At 43.2% G+C, this 22,873-nt stretch overlaps 1 protein-coding gene across 4 annotated transcripts in view; it reads right to left on the bottom strand.

Annotated features, from left to right (window-relative positions):
* Window positions 1-8,220, bottom strand: part of TMTC2 (transmembrane O-mannosyltransferase targeting cadherins 2) — a 277,357-nt gene extending 269,137 nt beyond the window's left edge. For 3 of the 4 annotated variants that reach the window (XM_074870689.1, XM_074870690.1, XM_074870691.1), the window contains exon 1: window positions 8,078-8,220. In XM_074870689.1, coding sequence (XP_074726790.1) covers window positions 8,078-8,160 — 83 coding nt within the window. In that variant the 5' untranslated portion in view covers window positions 8,161-8,220. The remainder of the gene's footprint in view (window positions 1-8,077) is intronic. The other variant, XM_074870692.1, reaches the window with a different exon arrangement.
* Window positions 8,221-22,873: the final 14,653 nt, after the last annotated feature.

Below are 22,873 nucleotides of genomic sequence, written 5' to 3'. Positions count from 1 at the left end.
GCTAGATGCTGTGAAGGCACTCCTGATGCACCACAATGTTGGCAGCCTACGTACTTATCAGCCAGGCACTGCCTCCTAAAGAAAAGTATCTGATTCACACAGAGCCATCCAACTCCAACCTACATTCCCTTGCATCAGAGGGAGAGAAAATTCTCAGAAAAGCAATTAAAAACTAAAGTCGCACTTACTCAGAGCAGGTAGCCAAGCAACTGGAAACACTAAACACAGAAATTAAATGTTCTCTCTAACTTGGGACCACAAACACTTGGGGTATATCTATCTTTTATTTAGGTATGTGAGAGGGTTCAAAGACTGGTTTCCCACCAGACGGGTGCCCTAAGCATAGGGTGCAGGTCATTCTGTAGCAATCATGGGGAAGTGGCACACTGAAGCCTGGTTCCTGGGCCCAGCACCCGTTATTGTTTTATGTAAAAAGCCACAGAGCTGGGAAGGGAAGAAAAGACAGAGATCTAGGAACGGTTTAGGCTGCTGCTCAGTGGGTTTGTTTCCATGACAATTTTGGTCACTGAATCGTGACCCTGTTTCAAGAGTTCAAGTCCTTTTTTAGGATTTAAGTACGCAAATTACCAAGCTGCATGAAAATAGCATCCAGGCACTGGCAGAGACTTTACAGCAATAGTTCTGCTACCAATTACTGTGTTGTTCCTCTGAACTAATATTGGACTAGCTGACTAAAACATGCAGGAGTTAAAATCAAACAATCCTCATTAGCAAAATAGTCTAGAGTAATGCTAAAGTCATAAAAACCTCACCTTGGAAACAGGATGCTAAATTCAGAAAAAAATGTCCTTCCTTGAACCACAGGTCAGAGGTCAGGGCAGGTTTTTTTGGGTCTACTGACAGGTTGGTGAATAATAGGGGATGCCACAGACCAGTCCAGTCATCTAGCAGTAATGGTTTATACCATCACGTGGAAAATCCTCAATCACCTGTCAGTCTCTGGCTTCCTGGGCCAGCTGGGACTGGGATAGTTGCTGAGGCCAATATGCTTAACTGCCGGAGAGAAGGAAGTGCTCCAAGGCAGTCAACAGTGACCCCCGGAAAATAAATTAAGGAGCCTTTGTGGCAGACTAATGGGAAGTCTGTCCAGCTCTCTGCTGGAAGACAGATGCCAAAAGACTTGACTCAAGTTTTAGGCATACAACAAAAATCCACTATTCTACTTACTGCAGTGATGATATGTTCCCCTACATGTGTTTTTAGAGATTACCTTGATTTTTAACAGTTTTTGAAGCATGAATATGGGCCATTTGAATAAACCACTGGAAAAAAGATATCAAAATAATTAACATATAAAAGACAAAACAGCTTATGCTGAAAGCACAATATTTCCAATAAAACAAAAAGCAATTAAAAAGATGAAGAAATAAAGGAAAGGGACATGAAGACAGCAAATAGCATTATTTACATCCAATTGAAACCTCCCGCTATTTTTGAAAAGCCAATAGGACAACGAAGGCTAACAGAGTAATTCACAGCATCCTAGGGAACACAAGGATTAGTATTCAAGGACACCACTTTTACTTTTTCTCCCTCTTGAAGTTTAACAAGGCCAGGAACAGCTGGGGTGGCAGAGCATCTAAGCACAACGACTACCCATCCCTGGTTATGGAGGCTGGGTGGCCAAGTTTCATCAGCTTCAAACGGTCTGATTTACTGGTTTTCTTTTTCTTTGAAGTGAAATAGAGATTGACAGATTACTTGTTCCTTAGCTGCTGCCCCCCGTGATCCAGCATGCTTCTTTGTTTCACAGTAAGCTGTCATATACAAACAACAGCAACCCTGTGCTAGGCTGAAGCATCCTCCAAAGACAGAGACAAAGCACACAGGGCTGCCTTTGGAGATGCCCATTACAAGCCATTCACAGGTATGCAAGATATTTCAACTGTCCTGAAGTAGCAAACTGAGCACTAGAGTCAACATGTTAAGTAATATTTAGGGTGCAATTCCAAAAACCAATTTCCTCTGGCTCTTCGAGTTTCATTCAGTAACGGGCTGGCCTTCAGGGAAAAATGGTTTAGTATGGAGTTCTGCAAAGGGTGAAACTGGGAAAGAAATTACAGGATTTACACCCTCTCCCTCTTACTGGACAGGGACTGCCTGTGCAAGCAATAACACAAATATCTCAGGTCCAGAGGACTACCCTGAGACTGCAGGAATACAACCTAAGAACCTGATCTAGAAGTGAAATGAAATCCCACTGCCATCCTGACTTACTTAACCTGCACACAGAACAAGCCCTCACTTTAAAGGAAGATAAGGAGAGCTTATATGATCAGTCACCCCAAGTGAGAAAACACACAGAGTTCAAAGGTTACCAAGCTTCAAAGGCAAAGAGTAGGCTTCCACAATCAAGAGAAATTCCAAAATTAATCTAAAAATCTGAGGGCCAAAGTGTTGGAGAACAAAGAACTTTCAGCATAAAGTTCAGGTCTCCAGATAAAATGATAAATCTTTCAAATAACCACTTTGGACAAAAATTAGGGATTAAAAAACCATTTTAATGGGGTTTTTTTTAATGGAAACGGACAGTTTAGAAGGTTTATTTTTCAAAAACAGTTAACTCAGAAGCTGCGTAAAGCCTATTATTTAGAAATAAAAATGAAAAAATCTAACCTAAAACATTGGTCCAAAGAACAGATTTACTTTTACATAAGTAACAGTAAGAATAAGCATCTCTTTCTTCAGATTTAGTCTGTTTCTCCAGCTGCGTATTTGGAGAAACTTTCAACATGGGTTGCCAGCAGACTTGCATCTACAACTTCAGCATCAAATATTTCAGCTAAAGGAAGAAATTCCATAAACAAACAGCAAAGTCTGCTTCAGTCAACTTCACAGAAAAAAGAAAAAAAAAAATCCTAGCAGCCAACAGTGACGGTAGGGCAAACTTCCAGACGAGGGAGGCAAAGGAGCTCTAATTCAGCACTCTTGCAGCTATCAGATGGTTAACAAATTGAGATGAGAGACTTCTAAGCCTTTTGAGAGACTTTCACTCTGGCAAACTTAAAGGATTCAGAAGTGCAGCTGGAATACATATGGGAGACGCTGGAGAAAGTGGATCATTTGAATTTGTAACTCCATTGTGTGCTGGAAGAACTTCCTGCAGATGAGGCGCATCCCGTCAGTGACTCAGGGAGACTCTCCGTCTGCTAACAGTCATGAATTTATTCTCTGAACCAGCTACCAGAAGTGACATGGTTTATGTTAGTGCTATATATGCAACAAGAATCTTAAAATAAAGCCTGCAGGGACATAATTTCTTTTTTGCTTCCAAAATTGTCTATACTACAGCATCTCCACTGCAAAAAAAACTCACTATTTTGATGCAACTAGGATTTTGATCTAGGTTTCATTCAACACAACTTTTTATGCAGAAACGCTTTTTAAATCAAAAGCCAAATATAGCTTTAGATTATGTTCAGCATTTAAAAATGGAACTCTTATCATATAAATAGAATTATTATCGTGCCAGGTTCATGCCATTAGATAATCAGTTACTGGTTCACTTGATTGATACTCAACTACAGTACCTGAAAACTACATAGCCCCAGTTACTCAGGCATCTTCTCCAGGTTACATTGTTCTTTATCAACATGTTAAATTCCCTGTTTCATATACAAATTACCTTTATGGTGGTTTAAAATTAGCACACAGAAGAGGCAACAGGAGGGACAAAGGGAAAACACTACAGAGAAAGAAAGTCCCCGTCTCCCCACTTTTCCCATCCACCAGCCTCACTGCTGAACTCAGAAGATTGCAGCCACCTGCAAACTGGAGGTACTGAGAGCTACTGGAGAGGTGCACTTGGAGCTGAAAAATTGAGAATAGATGACAAAAATGGGCCATAAAAAACACAGATGTAAATTAATAATCAAATATACACACACAACAAGGAGACAGATGGCAAGCAATTTTCCCCAGTGTACTTATACTTGTTCTTCCAGTGCATGTATTTGGGTCACTTGCTAGATTAAATCTCATGTGACAGACCCAACAGAGGTACTGTCGAATGTGTATGGGCTCGGCCTATTTTTAAATGATGCAAGTCTGACACTACGGGGTGAAGGCATTTATCAGGATTTCTTCAACACAGTTTGCAATATTGCCCTGTGACCTTGAAACATGGCTATTGGATATTTTCTCCCATCAGCAAGGCTGGCCCATTCAAGGCCTGCTAAATAAAATGCAGCACAAGCTAAAGAAAGTTGGTCAGTGCCGCCAATCTCACAGAAGAGTCCTACACAGAGACAGACAAATCCGTACTTATTTTCCAGAGCACCTATTTTGTCAATGTGCCACAGAGAAAATGTATCACCCAAGGTTAAAGATTCCTACTAATACTCTCCTTAAAATACGCCTTTCTTCTGACATTTGGGAGAAGAAAGGAACACCTCAATGGATGAGTTGCTTTTGATGTGCTCACTGTAGCAATGCATGACCTCAGATACACAGAGCACTAAATCTTCCACACCCCAGCTATAAACTGACAGTGACCTGTCTTATTTAGCACAGGTCACATGAATGGCTACAACTTCAATGCAAGGCACCCACAGGTCAAATTGCCTACTTTGGGGGGGGCTTAAACAGCAGGGAAAAATAATTACGTGCATGTGGAGGCTAATTGCAGCCATGGGTTTCCCTCCTGTAATACTGCTAGATATTAGCATGAAAAACGAACTGCATGCACAGAGATTAGCCCCTCTTAATCTGGCAAGAAACTGGATTTAACACAGTGCAACAAGCGAGATCTTCAATACATCCACGGGAATGGAAATTACCTTTCTCCCTACCCCTTGTTATGAGTTCCAAGATGATTTTGCTCAGCAATAAACAAACATTTATTAACACGCAATTTGAGCTCACTGTGGCATTAGACCAACATCTAGACATTCCCCCCCCCCCCTTTTTCTGCATTCACCTCTTCTTTTGGGTTGCATGCTGCATCCAGCTTCAAATAAAATAAATAAGCAAAAAGAGGGGAAAAAAAAGTATTTTTTTTGATCCTAGATGAAGGAGGTTTTGAGTAGGGAAGAAGAATTTCCCCCTAATAATCTACACATTGAACTACACAGCTGTCTCAGAGTTACAGTAGCAGGGAACAGGGTAGCAAAAGCTTGTGTCTTCTAGGTCCACAGGAAAAAAAAAAAAAAAAGCAGTGCTTCTTTACACTGGCTCTCAGGTTTAGAGTCTGTCACTTTCAAAGTAATCAATAAGTCAATTGATCAAAAAGATCACGTGTTTGCAGTGATTACATGCGTACCACATATCTGTCTAGCCTGAAAGAAACAAGAAGTTAGGCAGACTAAGGATGAAAAGTAAGAATGTATACATTTGCTTACTCAACTTCCTCAGGCTTTAAATTCATTCAATTTCAGTTTAATTGGGTGAAAGGTGGGAAATAAAATATTGAACCCTTTGATATAGAGTCATAAATCCCAGACTACAAGCAAGTTTGTTATATCACTGTCCATACAGTCTTTGGTTTGGTGCCATGCTGCTGCTAAAATATTAAGTTTTACCATTGGGAAATTGATTTTGCTATAAGAAGTTTTTATGATGCCACTTAATCTTACCCAACCCACATAAAAAAAATACAGAAAGCAATTACAGACACCCTTTATATAGTAAGCTTGATCACTATATTAAAAAAAGAACAGTCTGATGTAATTTCAATATAATGGCAAAGGAAGCAGAAAAAGCTATGGCAATATGCTGCCCTCCTGAAACAAAACATTGCAGGTTCCCAGCTTAAATGCACAATCTTGATTCACTTAAAGTTAGTAGCATGATCCATCTCCCACATGGAGGGCTGTGTCCTGCAGCTCTAGCATCGACCTCCTTTTCTAGTGTTAGGTTTCAAGCCAGCTCCTGCAGGGCAGCGAGATTCTGTGATTACAGTTAAAAGAATACTTTGGGTCTGAGAGCCTGCCTCTTTGAATAGACAACCCTTTCTAGTTCAACAATTACTAGCATGCAACAGCCATTTCTGCCTTGCCCCTTCCAGTGCTGCAGTTGAAAAACATCCTAATTAGAGGACCCTGAGTACAGAAATGTCATTAACTGGCTTTCAGAACACTCTAGTGAATGCCAAAATCTTAGCTACAAAGATGCAAAGTACTTTATTTAGTTCAGAGGTAAACACATAAACGAAGCAGTGTTTTAGAACACCTTTTAAATAGTCTGGGATTAGTACTGGCAAAGATAGCACGTTATTATCTTTTCTACTCTTACCGAGATGACACTCAAATATCACTGTTTTCTAACTGCATTAAAGCACGCTCAGGCAAGATCAAGAGTAACCCCGACCTCCACAACAACACCAGGTAGTATTTCAAATTGCCTTCTATGCCTAGCCAATTTGAACTGGCCTGCAGGACAGGCTTATAAGCATGTCCTTAAACAACCCAGTTTTGCCTAAATATTGCAACATGTGCTACTTGGGGTTACATAAATATTCCACAACTCCTGCAGCTCTTAACTATAACAAGCGGGTTTAAAATAGTGTCAGTGTGTCAAAATATTCACTACTTTCTATTGATCCAACTCAGACTTTGCATTTCAGAGTAACAGCAGATTTTTTCCCTTTACTGTTTGTGAATGACATTTTGAAATGTTAAAATAGGTTTAAGAAAAATCATTCGAGATAACTGGAAGGCTCACACAAACCTAAAAACACTTAATAGCTTCACAAGGCTTCGAGTGCATGTAAATGACCCGAAGGACTGAAGCCTGAATCGCCACATTCTGCAGCCGACACCGTTCCCAGCCGGAGACCTGGACCAGGACTAACACTTGGCATTTACTTCCACTATAATTGCTTTAATAGTAGCAACCCTTGAAAACGGGGGGGTTTATTCTGGAAGCGGTGACAGATCCTTAGACACGGCAGGTGCACCGTAATACGGTGTAAGGGAGGAAAATTCCCAAGTTTAGTAGCTAATCGACTCCACGACAGGCAGGTTATTTCCCACGGCAAACGCTTCGCCTGACCCTTTCCCATCCCATCAGCGCGCCGGGAAGTTCAGCTCCTCCAGCAACGTCTTCCTTCTGCTCAGGCGCATCCCTCATCCCACCTCACGGTGTTTCCCCGCGTCCCTCCTCTCCCACACCTCCCTCCGCGGCGCTAGCCCTGCCTGACAGCCGCTCGGCGGAGAGCCGGTACCGCCGAGCCGAGCCGGGAGGCAGGGACCCACCGCTCACCCGCACCCCTCCTCCTCTCCGCCGAGCCGGGCGGCGCGATGGCCGGTCGCTACCGCCGGGGAGGATCCGCGCAGCGCCGCCTCGGCAGCGCCAGCCCCGCCGCGGGCCCGCGGGCAGCTGCCCGCCCGCGCCCCGGGGAGCACGGTCGCTCGCCACGGAGGAGAGAGGCTGATGAAAACCTGTCAAAGTCAATCCGCGCTCACTTTTTGGATGGTTTAATTCCAGCGGAGCATGAAACACCCCAGGACGGTTAATAAGTTTAGCGAGGCGTGCCGTTCTCCCTAATGCATTTTAATTATGCATCTGTTTTAACTGCGATCAGATTCAGTCACCGGAAAAGGCACAAATCGGAATTTCCCCCGACTGCTAACCGCGCCTTTCAGCAGCTTCTGCAGGCAGGTATGCTCGGGAGAGGAGCAGGTAGGGAGCCCAGCGCAGCCGCCGCTGCCTCCCTCCCCGTCGGCGGGGCTCCGGTCCCCGCGGCCGCCCGGAGGAACCCGGCAGCCCACGGCAACTTCCCGCGCGGGGCTCGGTCCCGACGGAGCGGGGGGGACGGGAAGGGGCCGGGCACGCCGCCGCCCCGCGGGCACCGCGCGTGTGGGATCAGCCCAGGACGCGCGAAGTCAAAGCGGCGGGTCCCTGACCCGCGGGAAGGGCCGGAGGGGACCGAGCCCGCGTGGGAGCTGTCAAAGCCCCGGGAGCGGCGGGAGCCACCGCGGCCACCCGGAGCCGAGGAGCCGCCGGGACCCTCCGGCGCCGCCCCGGGCACCCCGAGGGGGGCGGCCACCGCCCCGCTCCCGGCAGGTGGGCAGCCCTCGCCCGCCCACACGCCCGGCCCCGCCGCTCCCCGCCCTACCTGTCATCGTAGCAGAAGTCGGCGCCCAGGGTGTTGAGGTACAGGGCGAGCCCCAGGGCGCTGCTCAACAACTCCGCGATCATCTCTCCGCCTGCCGCCGACGCCGCCGCGCTCGCACCGGGGCAGCCCCCCCTGCCCGGCCTCCCGCGCCAGCCCCGCCGCGGCTGCCCCTCACGTCCCCCGGCACCGCGGGGCGCCGCTCCGCGCTCCGCCGGCGGCCGCAGCCTGACGGCGTCCCCCCCCCCTCCACGCCTCCGCCGCCCCCTACCCCATGGCAGCGGGGCGAGCGGCGGAGAGAGCGCGGCGGAGAGAGAGCGGCTGAGCGGGGCGCGGTCGCAGCGGCTGCCGCCCTCCTCCCGCGGCGCCTCGGTGCTGCTGCGGCTCCCGCCCGGCCCCGGCCCCGGCCCGCGCCCCCCTCGCTGCCGAGCCGGGCGCCGCCGCCGAGGCTCTGGGAGCGCCCGCGTGGGGCGCCCCGGGCTCCCACCGCGCCTGCGTGCGGACCCGCCCCGCGCCCGCCCCTCCGCGCCCGCCCCTCCCCGCCCCCCCCGCGCCCCGGGCGGCGCTGCGCCCCCCCGGCCCCGGCCCCGGCCCCGGCGAGTTGGTGCGCTGGGCAGGGCTTGCCCCGCTGCTGCCGCTCGCTCGGCACAACCCTTTTCTTCAAGGGTTTTTTTCTTTCCCCTTTTTCCTGTTTTTCTTTCTCCTTTCTTTTCTCTTTCTGACTCTTTCTGTCTTCTTTCTGTCGCTTTTCTTTCTTTTCAGTTTCTTCCTCTTTCAGTTTCTCTTCCCCTCTTCCCAGTTCTCCTTTTCTCCTCTTTCCTTTCCCATCTTTCTTTTCTTTCTTTTCCTCTTCCCCTCACCCCCCACCCCCTTTTCTTCTTTTTACCCTGCCCGCCAGAATAGGTCAGATGGAAACTCTTTAGTAGGAAAGAGAAGGCCCGTACTATTGGGGTTGGGGTGCCAGAGCTGGGGGCTCCACACTGCCACTTCCCTGAGCCTGGTCTTTCCCTCACTGTCAACATGGACATCCATGGGGAGCTTTTAGCTCAGCTTCCAGTTAAGCAACACCAAAGCAAAACCACTGAAACTTGGCAGAGGGGGGCTGAAAACAAACACACCCCAAGGCAAGGAGTGCTGCAAACTGGGGCTCCCTCAGGGCAGCCCTGCAACGACATGCTGCCCGCAAGGGGTGAAGTGGGCATAGCCTGAGTCGCACGCTGTGGGTGGGACAAATAAATGGCCTGGTCAGGAAACCCAGCTGTGGGAAATCATGCACTGAAACCATCTTCAATAATTCATGGAATATAGAGGCATGAAGTTATGGAAAGGGCTTGCGTCCATCAAGCTGATTGTTACCTTTTTTAAGAGAGTTTTTAAAATGTTGCCTCCTGTTTCTGCTACCCAGCCCTTTATATAACTGTTTCCTCATGATTTCCTTCAAGTGGTACATCATGCTGTCCCAGAAGAATGGGAGTCTGTACATCAAGCTGTGCCTAATAAATTGGGGAGCTTTTAACAAGTTTTCTTTCTCCCCTATGTGATTATTTAATGCTGTTCTTTGCAACCTCAAAATATATTAAGAACTCTTTCAAGCAACGCTTAAAGTGCTCCTGTTAAGGCTGCCCCAAGTGTCACAAACATCTCAGCTGCTTTTACTTAGATTTGAGGGGTGTGTTATCACCATCAGTGGCAGTAATTGCAGACATGGGGGGAGGGTGCATTTTGTTCAGAGTATTAAAGCTTTGAGGGGCCTTATTGAAGCCATTAGTGGATCACATTGATCTGGCATTAAACTTTTCAGCCTGAAGCACAGAACACAGTAACCTAGATTTTAAAGAGTTGGTACGCTTTGTCAGAAGAACTGTGATCCTTACTTTCAAATGCCGATTCTCAATGTGTTTCTGGACCTACTGCCAAGATCCCAATCATCGTGACTTAGTCCTTGCTGCAGTGGGACTGCTGAGCTTACGCACCAGGTTTGCACAGCTCCTGCCCTGGAACATCCTAGTAAACTCTGCATAAAAAGCAGTATAATTGCTGCTGAGTCATGGTGGCAGAAGTCTCTTGTTCTCCATCAAAAGCATATGGATTTTTTCTTCAAAGAGGCAGGACTACTGGCTGAGATAGATGAGGGCTGGCAGAAAAGCTTTAGAAACAAAACAAGTCCTCTGGGGAAAAAGTTTAACAAAGCCTGACACTGGCTAGTAAAAACGAATGTCAAGAAAGGGTGGGAAGAAATGTGTAGACTGTGCGGAGAATCCTGGCTCCACTGCACATCCCCAGTGCTCCAGGGTGGCTGGAGGTAGCATTAGGGCTCCACCAGCCTGTCCAAGCGGATTTAGCTACTCTCACAAGGGTCTACAAAGTCTGCATCTTGCAGAAATATTTCTCCGTAGAAACAAAGGTCCTCCCAACAGCAAGAGCTTTCTCTAATACAGAAAACGTGCTTTGTAGAAAGAGACAGATGGCAACATGTTCAGGTACCACCCCACCTGTCAGCTCTGGGACCCCACACACGAGGCCAGGCTGGGGGCAGCAGGTGGAAAGAGCCAGTGCAGAAAGCCGGAGACAAGTTCAACATAAAACTTATCGGCCTTCTTGAGCAAACAACACCACAGAAGAAAACAAGAGGGTAGAAATCAAAGCGTGCCAGAGGAATTCCTTCTGTTCCTCAGTTAGTTAAAAGTAATTAATGCACTGGAGTTATGAACAACATTACATTTTACTATATCATCCAGAGATGTCCGATAACATTCTGACTCATAGCAGATTTACAGTGTGACATACAGTAATCACAAGGTATCAAAAGAGGTAATTTAGAAGTTCAGATGTGTCACTGAGCAGCCATTTCCAAAATAACCTTCACTTCCAGAAAGTCATTGTCACAGACTCTGGTATCAGGGAAAAGGTGGACAGGTGTAACAACACATAATAATAACAGTAATCGTAAAGATAACTAGCGTTATGCAGTCTGACAGCTGATCTATTGTGTATAGCTTAGGAGACAAATTCACATGCTTTATTGCAAATATGGCAATCAAAAATGATCTATTTTAACACCAGTCTGGAAATTTCTTCATTAAAGACATTATAGACTCTGAATCACTGTGGTACAATATACTTCACCTAAACTGTGCCTGAAAGATTAAGCTGTGGCACAGCATGTAGAAATACATGTCTGTCACAGTGACAGATTTGGTTAACTGGTCACTGACTATGAGACCTTAAATGTCAGGGTGATGCATGTGGTGTAGATCTCTCAACAGATTAGATTAGACACTTCAGTTTCTGTACACTGGGTTCATTTGCTGGAGATTGTAGAAAATATTTGTGCCAACTTCCTTAAAGCAGCTGAGAAGAGAAAGGCTAACCAAAGCTGCTGGGATTCTTTATTGGAATGAGATAACTGGATATTAAATGTTACTATAGGAAGAATCAAGTGGGATTTTTTTTTTTTTCACCAGTTCTTACACTCAGATACCATCAAATAACTGTCATAATATATTGTGCATAATTTTGAGCAACCTAAATTATATCCAAAGATGTGACTAAATGACCCTCAGAAATGTAAACTTTGGTACATTTCAAAACACCCACACATTTGCTGTTGTTAACAATCAAGGACAAGCTGGTGTTATCTAAAGAAGGAAATCAAGTTAGTGAAATACATACATGAACAAGTGACCTTACTTCATCAAAAGTGGAGAAAGTGGGGGTAGAGAAGAATGTTTTAGCCAAGTGCCTCTTTCAGTATTACTCACTGATTCATAAAGTTGCTTGATTTTGTGGACTAGGATCCAAGCTTTTGGTCTGTAATGCTGACAAGATCATATTAATTCTCAAGAAGACCAGTATTTCTTCTTTCTCTAAGAAATTGCTGGGTTTTTTTTTCCTTTTACTAGTGCTATGATAATAACAACATCAACAATGACAACCAAAGTAAAAATCAGTTGCAACTGCAAAACAGTAAAATCTCATGGAAATGTGCATGAAATAGGACAATAAAAATGAAACACATACAGAAAAACCAAGCACATGCAGGGCTTGCAGCAGTACTTGGAAGAGATTTTAACTGAACGCATTTCCTAAGTACATTTCCAGGAGGCACCAGTTCCTACTTTAGATCAGTCAGTGGAGCTAGAGTATTGCTGCAGAGCTGGAGAGAGAGAGGGAGAGAGAGAACCAATGCATTTTTTAGCTTGACCTAATCTAATTATGCACTCTCTCTAGGAAGAAGAAAGATAGTTATAGGGAAGTTTCTTATATGCACAAAACATGCAAGCATTTGTGTAACTCACAGGTGAGCATATCTCAAGGAAGATGATTACTCCAAATGGCTGTGATTACAAATGATAACGGGTTTTATGGAAAATTTTAAGACTAAAACCTAAATCTGTGAAGGGACTTGGATATCTCATTCTTCAGAAAATTGTTGCATGTCTTAGATGTAGATGCCAGTGTGGTTTTTGTGTTCAGCTGACATCAGGCAACCTAAAGTTTCAAAGTACCTAATTCTACACAGATAAAGTCCCTATGCATCTAGATTGTCACTTGATGCGTTCAGAACCACCCAAAAAAAGACACCGTTGTGTCACTTAAAGCTTTAGCATATCCTGAAGCTGTATCATAGTTAGCAAAACAAGCCTTTTCTCGACTCACAATGCCTGTGAGACCTGAGACAGGAGTGTGCAAAACAATACACAGATAATTCTCTTTCAACTGGAGCCTGAACCAAGGACACAGGAGACACAAGGTATTTTTTTTCTAATCTGAAGAATGTATTTGAGCTGTAATGTCATAACTCTGAAGTCACTGCACCAACATCGGGCAGTCTATGACAGAACGCTTTCCCATCCAAACTATTTCATTTCAATACAATATTCATTTATTCATTGTATGCAAGAGTAGTTGCTTCTACACTGGCAATTAGGACATTCATGTAGCATTTGTGCAATCTGGAATCAGATGCACAGATCAGATCCTCCAAATCAGGAAGAAAAGGGCAGATTCTGAACACTGACAGCTCTTGTAAAGAGCATTTGTAATGAGGGCTAAGAGAGCTCCCTCCTAGCTGATTCTTTTTATGAAAACAACTTATATAGTCACCTGCCTCCAAAATATGTTCACTGGTAAAAAATGTAAGGAAAAGGGGGTAGTTCCTTGGAGCTAAATGCTTGAATAAGATCTATTTCCACAATTTTTGTGAAGTTTTTGGTTTAATGTCCTGTCATAATCAAGAAGTAAATGGTCAGATTAGGTTCTGCTCTGGTGTGGTTAAAAGACTCCAGACATTTAATGGAAAAACTGGGGGTTTTTTTCCTACCCAGCACTCCAGATGTCTAGACTTGTTGTCCTCTGCCCATTCCATCTTCAGACACCTGAGCCTTCCCATTTAGGAGTCTCTACTGAACTGACAATTTGTGTTCTCTTCACTCATGTGCAGCAGGAAACAATGAGGCATCTCACATCTTGTAAGGATGCTCCAGTTTTCCATACTGTATCAATTGTCAGTTAATTTGCTGCAGGACACTGTTGACTCATTTACTGATTTTTGGTGGTATGCTTATTACTGCTTGAAGTAAAAAAGCAATGGCCCAGCAAAAGATAGTTTTTAGTCTCTTCTGAAGTTTCAAGGATGATTTTCTTAATGTTACTCCATTCTAGACTAATCCTAGTCTGCTTTACGTATTTATCTCCCTTGTCCTTTGAGATAGCTCAAAGTGAGATCAAAAAGAGTTTTTAATCCTTCTTGTTCAGAGTAAGTTGACAGTGTAAACTTACTAATTGCAGATATGTCAACTTGTCATCTCCCAGAACATGAGCCTCTTTACTATTTGTAAAAATAGCAACATACCAGTTTTCTTTTTTTGTAGTTCCTTTTATCAAAACAGCTCAAAGAAATACACATCCTTAAAATATGACTCTGGAAGTAAGTTAGAATTAACCTCATTTTACACAAGTGGAAATCAAGGCAACTGGCATTTGTGTTGGTTTATCCAGATCATATGGGAACTCTGTAGAAGAAGAGGAATATATCTGAGATCCCAGCCGTGATTCCCAGACATTCATTTGCTTTCATCATGAGATCATCCTTCCATTCAGAGTAATTGATATTTCCTTAGACAAAACACAATGGCATTATCCCAGGGATTAATTTGGCCTAAGATGTTAATTCTGAGAAAAGTCCTACTTGACGGATGCCTGCAACATAACCAAGAAGTCTGTGGCGCACAGCCTGGATTTTGTGCAGGTGGAGGGAGGATAGGGAGTATGAGTGGTATATCATATCCTGCCTCTCATCATTTCTTGGCAGATGTACTGCCCAGTAGATGGAAAAGCTTCATCAACAGCTGAAAATCTGTTTCTTGTCATCTTCCTTCCCATAGAAAGAAGTGAGTCATCATGCTGTCCATCAGTCCTCTACTTTTCAGGGTACTGACATTTCCCCTGTGATGCAGATGTTGAAAGACAGTTTAATTTTAGTCTAGATCTGTCTACTTCTACTTCATTTGTCCTTCAAATGTACAACCTGGGATATAGGCTGTGAAAATTGGACAAAAAAATGATATGTCTCTATGGCAGCAACATCAGACCTTCGTCCCACAGCAGAGCAAAACCAGCCAAAGATGCAAGTGTAATTTCCACCTCAATCCCTGCAGATTTTCTACGGAATAACCTAATTTACTTCTTTACTTCAGTACAATCTTGGCTTCCTGCTGTACAAGCATGAAGTAAAGCCAGGAAAACCATGATTACTCTTATTTTAGAGAGAATGTGTCAACATTACTGAAACATATCTAACACCAGCACAAGCACAATTCTCAAGAGTTAAATAAACAAGGGAAAATTATTATAAGGAGTAAACCTTTGAATCTCTCTAAACAGAGTCAGTTTGATTTTTCATAATAATGTTGGAACCAAATGACGTTTTGTACTGTAATGTAGACAAGTCCAGAGAGGATAGTCAGGGAGTTCTAGGTTCTTAATGAACAATAAAGCAGAAACAGCAACTAAATTAGCAGGAACTAAATTGTTTCTTCTCCTCTGCTTGCTCAGTTTGAGAAATTTCTTCTCTGTATATATGAAATCTTGAATGGAAGTCTCAGATGGCCTCTGTCTCCATACTTTAAAATATAATTAACACATGCCAGCAATAAAGTCGCATTAAATTTAATTTTTAGTGGATTAAAGATATTACTACTCTTTTTAGTGGATTAAAGACATTGCTAGTTTGATTTAGAGCTAAGGCAATTGTTTCTTTTATTTGCAAGTATGGAAAAATACAAAACATGAACTGTTAGGGCATTTTTTTGTACACAAGGTTTGCAGCGGAAGTTTAATCAGTTCAGTGGAGCATTCACAGCTTTTAACTGACTGCAGTGACTCAGGATATGCAGGTGACCCATATTTCTCCCCTGCTGTGTCACACAAACAGATAGATGTAGGACTGTATATTTTCTGTGATCGGTGAGTCAATTGATTGGCTACAGACTATTACACACAGATGCTGGATTCTAGTTGCATTGGCATGTGCCATAGGATACAATGAAGGGTATGTTATAATCTCCAGTGTACACACCAAAAATAAAATTCCTTGGAGACCCTGCCTAGGACACCTTTTTTCCCATTGGGACAAGGGAGAGAATTCCCTGTGTTTTGCCAAATAGCAGCATTCTAATTTATTTAATCTTTCCTTAATTTTTTTCTAGTAGTGTTTGTTTACTTTGTTTGCTTGGGAAAATATACCTAGCTTTAGCTCCCATAAACTTTACCATCACCAAACTGGCCCATTTATACCAAGGTTTTTGTGCACTGGTAACAACAAACTTGGACACTGATCACTCTCTAGTGACCTTTAGGAGAATTTTGCATCATGAGGGCTTTTTTTGGTTATAATTTATAGATAACATTGATAAAAAGGATGTTGCACTTTCCATTTCCATTAGGAGTTTTTGGAAAACAAAGATATGCTACTGAATACATCTCATGGAAAATACTGACTTTCTGTGTTAAAGCTCTCATTTGGTTTCCTAAATCTGCTAACAAGTGAAAGACGCAACCTGCTCTATCAACAAAAGGATTTTCCCATATGCTAGCTACCATGTGGTTGAAGCCATATTTTCTAGCGTAGGTACATTGTCAGAGATTTTGGATCATATTTGCAGCTGCTATAACTTGTCATAGCTTCAGCAGAGCTGTCACAGTTTCTATCATCTAGTGTTTATTCCTTAACGCTTAATACAGAGGGAGGCATGAAAAGAGATAAACAGGTCTAGGGAATGTTGACATTTTAAATTCCTTCCTACCCTATTTTGCACAAGAAAGAGCATTACATTTGGCTATGTAAATAGATCCCAGATTTTAAAATAGCCAGGTTCTTTTCTGCCTCAAGGAGAAAGAAAGATATAAACCAGAATTATTGGCTTTCTGTAATATTTTATATTCAATTTTCTCTTGTTACGTTCATGCCATGTAATTGTGTGCACATGTGTACATGCGTGGTCCTTGTTGTAGAGGGTTACAGCCAGATTCTTGTCTGTGTGCCAGAGCTCTACCAGGGGTTCAGGGAGTTGCTGCGCACTCTCCTTTATTCTGTGTACAACAATGAATACTCCTTCCTATATCTGCCAAACGCATGGTTTGATCCCATTGATATCCATTTGGCATCAGGCTGTTACTCACTAACCCTTCACCACAGCTATTAATCATATGCACATGCAAAGTGCTCTTTGCAAAGTGCTGTTTGCAAGGGGTGGGTTCCCGTGTCCTCTTTGTTCTGTTGTGTTATTAAAGGCTCTAATACCCCTGTTCTGGCCTAGTATTTCTTATCAGTCCATTGTTGAAATACATAACCCCGAGTGATTCCTACCTCTCCACCCCATTCCCAGCAGCCACAACACATAGACCCATCCAAAGCTTAGGGCATATTCCAACTGTTTCCAGGAAACTGCCTTTTCCATTACCTCAGAATTATCCCTCTTTCCCTGGATTCACCCTCAACATTGCACTGTTGTATGTTGTGGCATATTTTAGGGGACGCTATGGAGAAATCCATCCATTTTAGAATGCCATTTTGAACATTTAACTGACTGCAAATTCTTAATTTTTCATCCGGTTTGGTCTCAGCAACTTGCCTAATTTGTGCCGATTTGAACAGTTTCCATTAGCAGCAGCAGATGGTAGTTGGCTTAAATGTTCCTGTGACACAATACTTTGTGTGTACAAATAACCCACAAACAACCCACAAAGTACTTTTTTTCCTCTGGTCACAGCTGAAATCAGATAAGAACAAGTTTCTTTATTTGCATTTCCAACTCTCCTTAAATAAAAAATTCTCTTTAAGTTTTAGAGTCCTGACAAAAATTAGTCATGAATACTGCCAGATAAGCACTGCCCCAGGGCTACAGAGCAGCACCAGCCAGGAAACAGAGCTACCACACAAGGCTCCAAAAATGTTGATAGCAACCCAAGAGCTTTACCAGCAAAAAGGAACTGAGTCATGGGCCTGATTTTGTGAACATGGGGTCAAATCCTTAGTTCACTTCAGTCAGCATTGCTTTGGTGCAAAGACACAGCAATCAGGCTGGCTGAGTGTCTCACATAAGATGTCTGTATATGTATCTCTTTCCATCTTTGCCATACACTCTATGGGGAAACTGCTGTAACACTATTTACACAAAAAAGAGAAATGTCTCATTTTTGCATATATTTGAACTCGGCTTCAGAGAAAAATTCTGATAGTCTGTATAACGTGCATTCTAAAAACAAACCTTCAGTGGCAAAACATATGGAATAATAAATTATTTTTCAGTAGAAAAAATAAACTTTTGTTGCAGGGACACATTTATCTGATTCATATTCTCCTGTGATCACTTTTATTGCAGCTTTTTAAGCCAAATGGTTTAGTTTGAATTTATAAGTATTCTGATGTTCAAAGTCTGGAACTGGATAGACAAAAACACACACATAGAAGAGGAAGTGATTTGTAAAAGAGGGAGCACAGGGCTGGAGTGGGCTTCCTGAGATGCTGAGCTCAGAGTCCTCCAGCTGCAGGCAGCTCTGGATGGGACCAATACCCATTATACCCAGTACCCAGTTTCTGAGTTATATTCCTCTTCAGGTATGTCTTCTCATGTTCCTATCACAGAACCAGTGCTTCTGGATGGTTTTGGGAGCATTTAGGGAGCTCAGAATTACAGAAACAGATGTCAAATATCCCTAATTTGCTGTGTAGCTATTAGAAATTATGTTTTCTTAATCCCGTTGTCAAAATGGAGACAGGAACATCTTTGCCACAACTAATGCCTAGCATTTTCCCCAGCCTACTTTCTTTATGAGGTGAAGTGGTGAATGGTTTGAGAAGGGTTACAAAGCTGAACAGCAAGTTCAGCTCTTCATCCCCAAACATATGCACTCACCACCACCAGAAAAAGTAGCTACTTGCTGCTGTACAAGATCTTCAATGCCTGGAGCACTGCTCTGGAGCAACAACCTTTTTCTCCTTTACATGAGGAATAAATATGTGTGGCTGTAAAACTCCAGAAAGGAGGAAAACTTACGTAGGTTTTTTTGAAAGAGTTTGAGGAACTTAAAAACAGCACAGAAAAATAATAATATTAAAAAAACATTAGTATTGCTGTCAAAACTAACCTTTATTCCAAATGAAGAAAAGTGACTACAGAGGGGTGAGGAAATGGCTGCCTACCCTTTGCATTAATCACTTCTGCTGGAAGGGTACAGAGGGGAGCATACAGTGATTAATCCAAAAGCAGTGGGAGTATGGCATTGTAGGAAGGGCACAAAAGTCCCAGGTCCAGAAGTCCCTGGTATACAATGCAGGATGATATCACTTCAGTAGAGAGTTACAGTTCAATGCCACACTGTCAAATCTTATTCTGTAAGTATATAATACAACAGATCAAGAAAGAAGCATGTTATTCTTTCTAAGTCACATGGATTGAAAGGTAATAATTTCCTCTGTCTGTCTCTCTTTTTTTCTGATTGCAGCATTCTCCCTCCACAAATCCTAAATAAAGCCAATGGTTTAGAGAGATTTCCAAAATGCCTTTGAAGAATTTGTGATGAATTGATGAAGGAGTTTACTTTCAGGAGGTATTTTAAGTTAGAGACATTTCATAACAAAAAGGGACTGTGTTTGTTAGCAGGTGCAGAAGATAACTGTCTCTTTTCACTTAGAGATACCCCATCTATTTTCAATCTGCTTTCAAGTTTGTTTGAGATTATGTTACCAGTGGAGAGATTTAGGAGGCTTTAGAAAGTGTGTTTTCCTGTAGTTTAGAATATACACTCTTGTTTTGGGGTTTGGGTCCAGTGGAATTTGCAGTTATATTTCTTCCCTTTCATTGTTTATCCTGTTCTTAATCTGCATTGATTTTCCCCCTATAAAGCAGAAAAAATCAATTTTCCATTATGTTTTTTAATCAGTCATAGTAAGAGTTAAACAGTTCTGGGCATTGCAGGTAAAACAGCTGATAATCAGTTGGGGAGTTATTTATTACTCTGAGTTGACAGGGGGTTAAATTGTTCCCTTGGCATGATGGCTAAGGCAAGTGCAGCAGTGGTGCCTTGCATCCAGGTACAATTCTTGCCAGAGCAAAGTCTACCCCAAAGGCTGTGCCAGGTGATGTTAGAGACAGTTCTGCCATCCTGGGGGGACCTGAGGTAGCTTGCACTGATGACTGCAGCTTCTAGAAAGAAAGAAACATCTAGAAAGACACAGCAGCCTGCTGTCAGCAGACTTTAGGGTCGGGAAGTGATTCTCAGATCTAAGCATTTGTTAGTCACTGTCTGGGAGACCTTGATCTGCTGCTGTATTACAGAGGCAAGACAAGAACTGCTGAGATCGGAGCTGCCCGTGCAGTGACTCACCCAGGGCCTGAAGCAGATTTCCTTAGAATCAATGGGAGCCTTTCAATTGGTTTTACAGCAGGAGTTTGTTCAACTGTCACCATCACATGCTGGGAATTATTTTTCCAGCAGAAAGTGCAATGAAAAAAAACATAACCATATTCATCATCCTTGATTGACAAGAAATGAAAGGACCCTGGTAAAATAATGCAAAAAAGACACTTCAGTAGTCTGAAAACTAGGATAAGCAGATCTTTCCCTTCCCTGATTATTAAAGTACAGGGTTGGGAGACTGCTCTATGTAATAACTCTCTGTGGTCACAGCTTCAGTTTCACTACTATGACTCACCCTTGACTGCTCTTAGGTAAGTGCCAGATGCCTTCTTATTGCTCTCAAGCTTCCGTTCAGCAAAACATATAAGCACACGCCTAAACACTTTTCTGAATAACAATGGTCTTCACACATAATTAAAATTCAGCGCACACTTAAATACATTGCTGAATCAGGGCCTTAATGCTCAACATGGGTGATTAAAGGATCATAATCTAATAACTTCTGCTGACAATGTGACAAAATTTTTTACCATACCTCTGTAAAATTAGGATAAAAGCTCAAAATTAAATTAAGGAGTACCTTTAAACTAGCTAAACATTATGGTACTGAAAAAAAACCCCCAAAATGCAGGTTCAGGTCTCTGCTGGAAGCAAGGGAATTTAATTGCCCCATTAATCACACTTTTACACTTCATCACATTTAAGTATAAAATATTGATCAATGGTACTCTCCATTGGTCGAACTTCACAGTGTTAGTCAGGGCACTTTACATATCTTCTCCAGACTCCATGACTTCTCCACTGTGTCCTACCCCTAGAGAAGAGGCCAATAGTGAGCACTCCCATGCTGACTGGCATTTACAGGCTCTCAGGTCCATTTCCACAACTGCCACTTTACTTTCAGATACCTAAATGGTGATGTAGGGATGGTAGGGCAGCTGGATCTTAGAAACAACATGACAAAACTATTAGTAAAATGCTGCCCCTTGGTGGTCACTTCTTCCTTATCACTGGTGGCTGACACAGGACCGGGTGCTAGTGTCTGTCTCCATTTCCACCTCGTTTTTTCAGCAAAATCCAGCCAGCTTCCACCACTTTCCAGTGTCAGTCTCCTCTCTGACTCGCATACAGATTTTACTTTTGCCTCCATGGCACTCTGGGTACATTGTAGAGCTATGCATGAAACACAAAGAGAGGTAAGTTCTTCCAAGCAGTTTGGATATAACACCCGTTTCTTTTTGGTTTGGCAAAATACCAAATGCTTCTGCTGCACATGGTTTCAAGCAAGACTAAGTTGCTAGTGGCAATCAAAAAAGGCAGTGCTTTTCTGTAGGGATGTTCTGACAGATCCCACACTGCAGCCTCCCAGCCATAGCCCCCCTCAGAGAAGCCAACTAGAAGTAATACCGTTAGATTAACTTCATATACTGCCTACGCTGGGAACAGTGGGATTACCTAAAACTTGTACAACAAGGTTACATGTTTCTTGTTTTTTTCATTTTTGCAATATGTCAGTTTTTACCAAAAAAGCATGCAACAGTTGTATGTGCTATAAGTTTATCTTGTGTCGGTCCACGTAGTGATTCCTTCCATTCAGCCTCATGCAGCTCTTAGAGTGCTGCAGTCTGTAGACATCTCAGGAAGGGTTGTGCTTTCCTTAGGTGTTGGGTCATCAGGCCCACCTGAAGTCATGTGCCACGGCCAGTGTGACCCTCAGATTTTTCTCTTCATCATTGGGTGAAGGTTCTCCCGCGGTGACCATCTACAGACTCCGATTGCTTTCTGTCATAATCCCAAGAACTCCTTTTTTCTTTAACACAGAGAGCCCTTTGCCAGCTGCTCTCCTTCATAAGGTCTTTTGCAGGACAAGCTGTTTTCAGTCCCAAACTGATCTTACAGACTATTTTGTGTGATGGGATCTGTGGAACGGATATTTTTGTCTAACTCTGACTTTCCCTCCTGCCACTTTGTTTTTCCTCCCTTGCATATACTCCCCTAAGGATGTTGCTTTCACTGCTGACATCTTTCCTGGTCCATCCTTGAGCACACAGAGCCAGGGTCGCCCACACAATTCCTGATGCTATGTCAGGAAGCGTCTAGGTCCCTCCTGGACATCGCTTGGCTGTCACAGTGAGTTTCCACTCTCAGGGACTTCTTCCTCTCTGCCAGCTTCTGCTCAAGCAAGCAAACATTGTGGTTTCCTATATTTGGCCATTGGTCTAGACCACATGAACTCTTGCTATTGTTTTGTTGCCTGTTTTAAGACCTTCTACTAGGATGCGCTTTTACCACACCCAGATTTTCTTGACACTCTTTCAAGGCTTCTCATATGATCCTAAACTGTAACAAATCATCCCCCCAGGCTTTGATTGTGGGTCTTACCTCATGCTTCCTGCTCTTGTATTGCTCTCCCCTCATCAGGAAGCTAAAGTGACCAGCCATGAAACTATCTTTATTTCTATTATTTGAATCCAGCTTTGTGACCCCTCAGCTCCACACCTACTACTGGGTAGGCTGAGGGTGCCACAGGCACAGACTAGACTGTCTCTGTGCAATAGCAGTCCAAACTGTCAGAACTTCATTTTTCAGGCCAAAATTAAGCTCACTGTTCTACGGACAGTTTTCCCAAGCAGAGTCATATGTCTTGCGGTTGCTTTCCAGCATAGTTCAGAGAATACCCATAGTCCCAGACAGTCCATTGAAACTCAGTCATTCTTAATTGACATGTGTTTTTGACTTGCAGGCCAAATGACTTCTTCAGCTACATTAGATGGAGGGAAACCATGTCTTCTTGAAACCACTCTAAGAACTGATAGACAGAGGTGCTCCAGCTTCCAGTCTTCCCTGGTAGGGTGGGTAGATCATGCAGGCTTCTTG

The sequence above is a fragment of the Strix uralensis genome, chromosome 5 (assembly GCF_047716275.1).
Source record: "Strix uralensis isolate ZFMK-TIS-50842 chromosome 5, bStrUra1, whole genome shotgun sequence".
NCBI classification, from domain to species: Eukaryota; Metazoa; Chordata; class Aves; order Strigiformes; family Strigidae; genus Strix; species Strix uralensis.
Note: the sequence above shows the minus strand (reverse complement) of the source record. Positions and strands in the feature narration are given on the sequence as shown.